Source organism: Myotis brandtii, unplaced genomic scaffold (genome assembly GCF_000412655.1).
Source record: "Myotis brandtii unplaced genomic scaffold, ASM41265v1 scaffold476, whole genome shotgun sequence".
NCBI lineage: Eukaryota > Metazoa > Chordata > Mammalia > Chiroptera > Vespertilionidae > Myotis > Myotis brandtii.
In genome coordinates, this window is record NW_005368188.1 from 152,339 (window position 1) to 162,335 (window position 9,997).

Sequence of the window (9,997 nt, forward strand, 5' to 3'; positions counted from 1 at the left end):
CTCTCTCTCTCTCTCTCTCTCTCTCTCTCTCTCTCCCTCCCTCCCTCCCTCCCTCTTCCACATTCTCTAAAAAATCAATAGAAAAAATATCCTCAGGTGAGGATTAGCAACAACAAAAAGTTGACTATACATTATATTATTATTCTATTAATAAGCATGGCCAGAATGTGCAGGTTCATTTGGACTGGGGCCCCAGGAACACAGAATGTCTGCATGCATGACAAGAATTGCATGACTAAGGCAGAAGCCCAGTCCTGGATCCAGAGGTGCATGGGGGAGGGCAGAGGGCACTTGGAGTGTGTGTGAAAAAGAAAGACAAACAGGATTCCAGTGGTCAATACCAAGGATGGAACCTGGGCACTTATGGCAACAGGGCAAACATTAAGAACTCAGACAGCCTGAGGACAAAGAGAGGGTGAAGATTCAAACCAGAGTAGCTAGTGTTCAGAACAGCCCCCACTTCCACCCCCGCCACCCTCAAGGTGTGCCACTTTGGCTTGTGCATTATTTTAAGCTTAAAGAATTTACAGAATTTAAGTTAGTGGTCTTGCCCCATAATAAGAGTTATCACGAGAAATAACTTTTTATGACCTATGTATAGCACATGGTAAACTTTTAATTACTGAACATCTCTCCTTGTAGTCCTATGAATGACCTTTCTCCCTTCTGAAGCCTCAAGATGCTTTATCTCATCCTCAGCTCAATGTCATATATACTTCATTTTCCCTTTCTGTTGCTGAAATTCTCATGTATGTGGAGTCTCTGACTCTCTCATGTCTGTGGGATTCCCACAGAGCTTCTCTGAGTTCTGTGAGCTGCTCCAGCAAATTAATCAAACCCAAGGATGGTGTCCTGGCAACCTCCAATCTATAGCAAGTAGGTCAGAAGCCCAGGCAACAATCTGGGCTTGGTACTGATGTCTGAAGTTTGGAGGGTGGGGGCAGCCTTGGAGAACTGAACCTTTACCCTGTGGATCTGACTCTATCTCTGGGTACATAGTGTCAGAATTGAGTTGAATTCTCAGACCTCCTGCTGGTGCCCAGGAATTCCTTATTGGTGTGGGGGGAAACCCTCCTCCACACATTGGCAATGGGTCTCAGAACCCCTTTACCTACATTCCAGTGAAGACATTTATTAAACACCCACCTGTGGTGGCTGTTTGACCTGTGCTGGAGTCCTCACTCCCAATTACTAACAAAGAGAGGAGTTGGCACAATGGAAAGAGCCTTGCCTCAGGAGTCAGGCAGACGTGGGTGGTGAATGAGGTGGTACTGGGTAGTTTTTTACAGCTTAATTCCTCAAGACCTACTTCAAAGGACATCCAGCTAACATGGTTAGCATGTGGAACTGCACTGAATGGGGTATCGCAGAACAAATCCGAGTTCCTGAGTCAGAAGACCTGGTTGCAGATCTCGTACACGTCATTTAGCTTGCCAGGGCCTCAGTGTCCTCCAGCGTGAAACCAGAAAGTAGGCCTAGGAGCTGAAAAGACCCCTCCAGGATGACAAAATGACCTGGGGCCTTGAATTAAAATCTTGAGCTCAAATCCCACGCTTACTGCAAATCTACTCTGTGACTTGTGGTGATTCAACCTCTGACTCCCACCTCTCCCATATTCTTGGTTTCTTAGTTGAATAGAGAGAACTGATTCATCCAGCATTGAGCAAGTCTCTCAAGTGATGGATGTTTGCTCTCCCACATCCTTGAATCACAGGGACTGGGACTAAAGACCAATTAGGTGTTCTTGCATCCAGCCCATTGCTCCTTCCCACTCCCCAAATCCCCCAGCTTGGAAACTCATTAGATACCTGAGAGCTGGGAGAATGAGAGCCTGGGTCCTAAATGGATAACTGGGGATACAGCACTTCCATTGTACTGTCGGATCCACTTGCTTTACATAATAACTTCAACTCAACTGGGAACAACGCTCTTGGATTCTGGTTGTTTTCTTTTTCCAGGAGAACGGACAAAGGAAAAATAGTGGGATGAACTAATCCCCACCACTAGTCCATGCCACTACAGTTGCTTTTCTGGGGGCAATGGGTTTGCATCATTTCCCTCTCCTTACGTATTTTACATTCCCCTCACCTTCTACACCTCTGTTGATCTGGGTCAGTGGTCGGCAAACTCATTAGTCAACAGAGCCAAATATCAACAGTACAACAATTGAAATTTCTTTTGAGAGCCAAATTTTTTAAACTTAAACTATATAGGTAGGTACATTGTTATTAACTTAATTAGGGTACTCCTAAGGCTTAGGAAGAGCCACACTCAAGGGGCCAAAGAGCCGCATGTGGCTCACGAGCCACAGTTTGCCAACCACGGGTCTAGGATATACTCTAATCTGATCACCTACTGATTTATTCCCTCCCCCAAAATGCAAGTCCCTTCTTGATACAAAATAGAGACTGCAATTATCAATAATATATTCCCATAGCTCTCCCATCACTTAAAGTTCCTGTCATATATATTCATGTATCTGCAGTTTATTGAATTTTCTTTCCTTATTTGGTTATATGTATATTTTATTATAAACATTTTTATAGACATTTTTAAAAATGAGATAGTAGCACCAACATTACTGGATGAGCATCAACACTGAAGTACTTTACACAGCAACTTTAATCAAATAATTTGAGAATGTAGAAAAAAAAACTTTAAAAAGCAAAATAAATGCCAAAGTCCATTCACTAAAATTTGTTTATTTCAATCAGGAAGCATGCTTTTACTCAGTGTTTTTATTCTTTCTTTAAATAGAATTCTTAAAAGTAAACACAGCTTGTTTACTAGAACACAAAAAAAGGACTTTCTTCTGCAAGTAGAGTTTTGCTTCTCAGAGTTTATATCATGAGCAAGACAGCAGTTGAAAATCATTTTCTGAGAAATGAAAACTTGTAAGCTTTACTAACAAACATAACAAAAGAAAACTCTTTTCCAGTACTATTCCAGATGATACAGCAAACCTAACACAGAAGGAAAGAACAAGGGCAAGGATTAGAGGAAACAATGGCCATACAAATGGATGGCCTCCAGCATCCCCGCAGCTGAAACTGGTTCCTCATGTACCATTCACACCCTCTCCAGGGTCTCAGCCAGAAGGGCCTACTCCACAGACGCGCACATGATTAGGACCAGAACATGGTGGGAAAGACACACACACACACACACACACACACACACATTCCAGGGGTACAAGGATAGTTCAATCAATGTAATACACCACATTACCAAAAGGAAGGATAAAAGTCATATGATCTTATCAAAGATACAGAAAAAGCATTTGATAAGATACAAAAATCAATATACAAAAATCCAGTCTTCCTGTATACTAACAACAAAAATTTAGAAAAAGAAAAGAAGAAAAAAAATAAAATAATCAAAAGAATAAAATACCTGGGAATAAAATTATCAAAGGATATGAAAGACCTATAGACTAAAAACTACAAAGTATTATTAAAAGAGACTGAAAAGCTGAAACAGGTTTGGCTCAGCGGATAGAGCATCAGCCTGCGGACTGAGGGGTCCAAAGTTCGATTCCGGTCAAGGGCATGTACCTGGGTTGCAGGCACATCCCCAGTGGGAGATGTGCAGGAGGCAGCTGATCGATGTTTCTCTCTCATCGATGTTTCTAACTCTCTATCTCTCTCCCTTCCTCTCTGTAAAAAATCAATAAAATATATTTAAAAAAATAAAAGAGACTGAAAAAGAGAACCAAGATGGTGGCATAGGCAAACACTGGCTGCCTCCCACAACCACATCAAAATTACAACTAAAATACAGAACAACCATCATCAGAACCACCTGAAATCTGGCTGAATGGAAGTCCTACAACTACAACAGTAAAGAAGAAAGCGTATTGAGACAGGTAGGAGGGGCAGAGGCGTGCCAAACGGACTGGTCCAATACCCACATTTCTTTAATCAGGAGGGATATGTCCAAGGCCTCCCGCGAGAAGCAGGGGGTCCTATCCCTACACCAGACCCCCCAGACCAGAGTTCCAGACTTTGCAGCCCCACCAAAGCTGTTTGCAGCTGCTTTTCTTTATGAGTGGCTTTTCTTTAACTTTGCTAAAAAATCTCTTAAACAAGCAGTAGCTGGAGCCAGCATGCCCCAAACCGATCAATAAAAGGCCCAAGACCCTGCACTAGCACCAGCCTGCCTTGCCTCACAGCTGGGCCTCACCTGGGCACTTCCTAGCCCAATACAAATAGCAGCCATCTGTAGATCTCTCTGTAGCTCATATCCAGTGGCCCCAGGCAGTGGCTGATTTTGCACCTCCCTGGAGGCCCTAGAACCAGGGCATCCGGTGGACAGCTTCAGACCATACCAGATTACAACTCTATGCATCCACAAGTGACACACTCAGGGGGCAGACTCTGAGCAAGTCCTGCTCCATAGGGGTGTCTCCTCCACTGTAGATGCAGCTGGTCCTCACAGCCAATTGGCCTGGAGGCCTTCTAACTCTCTATCTCTCTCCCTTCCTCTCTGTAAAAAATCAATAAAATATATTTAAAAAAATAAAAGAGACTGAAAAAGAGAACCAAGATGGTGGCATAGGCAAACACTGGCTGCCTCCCACAACCACATCAAAATTACAACTAAAATACAGAACAACCATCATCAGAACCACCTGAAATCTGGCTGAATGGAAGTCTTACAACTACAACAGTAAAGAAGAAAGCATATTGAGACAGGTAGGAGGGGCAGAGGCGTGCCAAACGGACTGGTCCAATACCCACATTTCTTTAATCAGGAGGGATATGTCCAAGGCCTCCCGCGAGAAGCAGGGGGTCCTATCCCTACACCAGACCCCCCAGACCAGAATTCCAGACTTTGCAGCCCCACCAAAGCTGTTTGCAGCTGCTTTTCTTTATGAGTGGCTTTTCTTTAACTTTGCTAAAAAATCTCTTAAACAAGCAGTAGCTGGAGCCAGCATGCCCCAAACCGATCAATAAAAGGCCCAAGACCCTGCACTAGCACCAGCCTGCCTTGCCTCACAGCTGGGCCTCACCTGGGCACTTCCTAGCCCAATACAAATAGCAGCCATCTGTAGATCTCTCTGTAGCTCATATCCAGTGGCCCCAGGCAGTGGCTGATTTTGCACCTCCCTGGAGGCCCTAGAACCAGGGCATCCGGTGGACAGCTTCAGACCATACCAGATTACAACTCTATGCATCCACAAGTGACACACTCAGGGGGCAGACTCTGAGCAAGTCCTGCTCCATAGGGGTGTCTCCTCCACTGTAGATGCAGCTGGTCCTCACAGCCAATTGGCCTGGAGGCCAATTCCTCCCAGTGATGCAAATTCCTCCCAGTGACGCCAATCAAGGCTCAACTACAACAACATTTTGCAGCACACAGCCCACACAGAGGCGCACCTAGAGTGCTCAACTCGGGTGACTGGGGAGGCTTAGCCACTAGGCTCTAAAGGACACCTATTACACAAGGCCACTCTACCAATTCCAGGCGACATACTAGTAACAGCTCTGACTAATACATAGAAACAAACACAGGGAAGCAGTCAAAATGCAGAGACAAAAAAACATGTTACAAATGAAAGAAATGGAAGCAAGCAAACTACTGGATACAGAGTTCAAAACAATGGTTATAAGGTTACTCAAGGATCTTAATGAGAGCTTCAAGGGTCTTAATAAGAGCTTCAAGGGACTTGGTGAGACTTTCAAGGATGAGAATGTCAAAGACAAAAAAAGACCAGTCCAAAATTAAGCACACACTAACTGAAATAAAGAATAATTTACAGGGATTCAACAGAAGAGTAGAGGATTCCAAGAATCAAATTAAGGATTTGGAATATGAGGAAGCAAAAAACACCCAATTAGAAGAGCAAAAAAGAAAAATATGAAGATAGTGTAAGGAGCCCCTGGGACAAACAACTTCAAGCATACCAACATTTGCATTATGGGGGTGCCAGAAGGAGAAGAGAGAGTGCAACATATTGAAAACCTATTTGAAGAAATAATGACAAAAAGCTTCCCCTACCTGGTGAAATAATAGACTTACTAGTATAAGTCCAGGAAGCACAGAGGGTCCCAAACAAGAGGAACCCAAAGACGCCCACACCAAGACACATCATAATTAAAATGCCAAGGGTTAAAGACAAAGAGAGAATCTTAAAAGCAGCAAGAGAAGAGCAGTTAGTTACCTAAAGGGAGCACCCATGCAACTGTCAGCTGATTTCTCAACACAAACTTTGCAGGCCAGAAGGAAGTGGCAAGAAATATTCAAAATGATGAATAGCAAGGACCTACAATCAAGATTACTCTACCCAGCAAAGCTATCATTTTGAATGGGAGGTCAGATAAAGAGCTTCACAGACAAGAAAAAGCTAAAGGAGTTCATCACCACCAAACCAGTACACTCAATCCCCAGTGGGAGCCCTGCAGGAGCCAGCCAATTGATGACGGTCCTCTCTCATTGATGTTTCTATCTATCCCTCTCTCTTCCCCCTCTCTAAAAACCAATAAAAATATTAAATAAAAAGTGAATCACACATGGATTTTTAATTTACTACTACAAGGACCACCCCCCCCCCATGGATTATAAGGTATTTTAAAACTAAAAGACAGTAATAACAGAAGGAAACTAGTAGGTTATCTTTAATTTCCCTCCCAACTATTTTCCTAAATAATACAATAAGGGATTTAATAAATACTGGTGTTTCCATTTCTTCCAGAACATATACTAGAGTTTAAGATTAGGTAATACTTAGTATGCGAAGGCTCTTAAATATGCCTCTGTCGTAATTATTCCTGAAACATGCAGTGTCACCATATTCCAAGTAAAAATCTAAAAAATCACTTAGTAAAGACTTACCCAGGTTTCCTTGCTCGATTGTCAGCACTACCTCATCCATCACCACGGCCCTAAAGTCCAGTTCCTCCTCACAACATTTGGCCTTTAATGCTCGTAAGATCTCTTTTTGGGGATAGTCTTCCCTGATTCGACGATCTGTCAAAAACCACAACTTGGCAGCCACGGAGCTACACATCTTGACCTGCTTATTCTTCCTTTTCCTGGATTATTTCTTCCTGGATGTAAACTCTTTCTAGATGGAAGAGAAAATAAACATACAAATCAAGAAATCTACTTAATTTCTGGCTTTCACCCAATAAATGCTGTGATTCATACTAACTACACAAGCAGGTTAATAGGGTAATATGACTTTTCCCCTTTCATTCAAATTAAAAATATTTGTACCACTAGAAATATGGAAACTGATAACCTCCCCTGAAATAAGATTTCTCCATTTCCCACTGGGGAAGCTAGCACTGCAATTTTATAATTACAACAGGTCACTTATCAGAAACTTTCAATGCCATTCCCTATCCTAATAAAAGAGCAATGTGCAAATTAACCATCACTCCATGACAAAGATGGCGGCGCCCATAGTGGCGGGGGTGGGGGGGGAGAGAGACACGCGGAGGGAGGGGTCTCTGGCCAGAGACCGGGGCGCAGGACGCTGGCGTCGTTGCAGGCCGGGCTGAGGGACCGTCCCCCTCCCCCGTCCATGAATTTCGTGCACCAGGCCTCTAGTATTATATATTGTCTAGGACAGTGGTCAGCAAATTCATTAGTCAACAGAGCCAAATAACAACAGTACAATTGAAATTTCTTTTGAGAGCCAAATTTTTTAAACTTAAACTATATAGGTAGGTACATTGTTATTAACTTAATTAGGGTACTCCTAAGGCTAAGGAAGAGCCACACTCAAGGGGCTCTTGATACAAAATAGAGACTGCAATTATCAATAATATATTCCCATAGCTCTCCCATCACTGTAAGTTCCTGTCATATATATTCATGTATCTGTAGTTTATTGAATTTTCTTTCCTTATTTGGTTATATGTATATTTTATTATAAACATTTTTATAGACATTTTTAAAAATGAGATAGTAGCACCAACATTACTGGATGAGCATCAACACTGAAGTACTTTACACAGCAACTTTAATCAAATAATTTGAGAATGTAGAAAAAAAAACTTTAAAAAGCAAAATAAATGCCAAAGTCCATTCACTAAAATTTGTTTATTTCAATCAGGAAGCATGCTTTTACTCAGTGTTTTTATTCTTTCTTTAAATAGAATTCTTAAAAGTAAACACAGCTTGTTTACTAGAACACAAAAAAAGGACTTTCTTCTGCAAGTAGAGTTTTGCTTCTCAGAGTTTATATCATGAGCAAGACAGCAGTTGAAAACCATTTTCTGAGAAATGAAAACTTGTAAGCTTTACTAACAAACATAACAAAAGAAAACTCTTTTCCAGTACTATTCCAGATGATACAGCAAACCTAACACAGAAGGAAAGAACAAGGGCAAGGATTAGAGGAAACAATGGCCATACAAATGGATGGCCTCCAGCATCCCCGCAGCTGAAACTGGTTCCTCATGTACCATTCACACCCTCTCCAGGGTCTCAGCCAGAAGGGCCTACTCCACAGACGCGCACATGATTAGGACCAGAACATGGTGGGAAACACACACACACACACACACACACACACACACACACACACACCCCTTGGCCTGCCATGCCTGCCCAATGACCTATGGCCTCAAAGGCATCAGTCCCTGGAAAGCAGGGAAGAAATAACATAATGTGGGAGATACACAGAAGAGAGAGGGCTTGGGCTTGTAGCTATGGAAACACAAGGGAGGGAGGAGCTCTCAGCTGTGGTGACACATCAGGCCAAGACCCAAGTAACCAGCAAAGAGGACGCCTCATGCCGAGCCTCTTGGCTCTCTGTACCTTTTCCATAGCTGTGATCAAGAACATACCCACTAGCTTCCTAGGTAAGATATGGTAATAACTCAACTTACACACTGGAAGACAGGATGTGGCCTTACAGAGTCTTCCAGGCCACTAGGAAGGGTCTCACTCAGGAGAAAAAGATTCACAAAAGTCACACCAGAGTACCCAATATAGAGATACCAGTTGCCCCTGAGAGACAAACTATAAAAATGCCCTTAAAAAGTTTATATTGGGTAGTTTTTGAAACACCCTGTCCTTGACTTCCAAAACTCCAAAGCTATCTCTGTGCCTCCCCTGACATTTAGTTCTTGAACATCATCTGTTCACCAATGACTGAATTTCATTGTATAAACTGCACAGCCGTTATGGCCCCAAGAGAAATCAGGATGGGATGTTACAGCCACGGGCAACTGGAAAGCAGGAACATTCTGCCCATACTTGTATGTCAGCTCTCAGAAAATGCCCAGGCTGCAACAGTAACACCCATGGTATTTTCAGTGATTCTACAGTCATACAGTAAAAGCACTCCAAGACTGCAACCTCACACTGCTGTGCAGCAATCCCAACAGATGATGCACATGAGCATCCCATCTTGTCTGACTTCATGGCCACATAAAGTTTGGGTGTTTCTATACTGGTATGCAACAAACAACTGCAGGTTCAGATTAGGCTCTCTATCTCCTTTCATTTTCTTTAAAATATATTTTTATTGATTTCAGAGAGGGGGGAGAGAGACACGCGGAGGGAGGGGTCTCTGGCCAGAGACCGGGGCGCAGGACGCTGGCGTCGTTGCAGGCCGGGCTGAGGGACCGTCCCCCTCCCCCGTCCATGAATTTCGTGCACCAGGCCTCTAGTATTATATATTGTCTAGGACAGTGGTCAGCAATAGAAACATCATTGTTCAGCTGCCTCCTGCATGCCCCCTACTGGGGGGTCAAGCCCACAATCCAAGCATGTGTGAAGTATGGTAGCAACCATCTCAGGTAGAAATTATAGTTTAACTTTAACCTTGCTGTTTGGCTTATGTACCTATTTGCTTTGTTTAACAATGGACAGGTTATTTTGATTTTCTGAATTATATAAATCATCCCATTCGATTAAATGCCTTATTGATTGTAATGTGAATATCCCATGGGTTGTGGTCATACTGGTCTTAGAAAGCACATTTTCCTTTACCTGGGAAGGACAGCACAGTTATCCCAAGGTCAGAGGGCTCTAGACCCAA

The 9,997-nt window shown here is 42.9% G+C and overlaps 1 protein-coding gene across 4 annotated transcripts in view; it reads right to left on the reverse strand.

The window, feature by feature from the left end:
- RIMKLB (ribosomal modification protein rimK-like family member B) overlaps window positions 1-7,069 on the reverse strand; it is a 27,793-nt gene extending 20,724 nt beyond the window's left edge. For all 4 annotated transcript variants that reach the window (XR_001364007.1, XR_001364005.1, XR_001364006.1 and 1 more), the window contains exon 1: window positions 6,835-7,069. Coding sequence is in view for 1 of the 4 variants with exons in the window: in XM_014547510.1 (XP_014402996.1) it covers window positions 6,835-7,009 (175 nt within the window). In the remaining 3 variants the exon portion in view is untranslated. The remainder of the gene's footprint in view (window positions 1-6,834) is intronic.
- Between the last annotated feature and the right edge of the window lie 2,928 nt (window positions 7,070-9,997).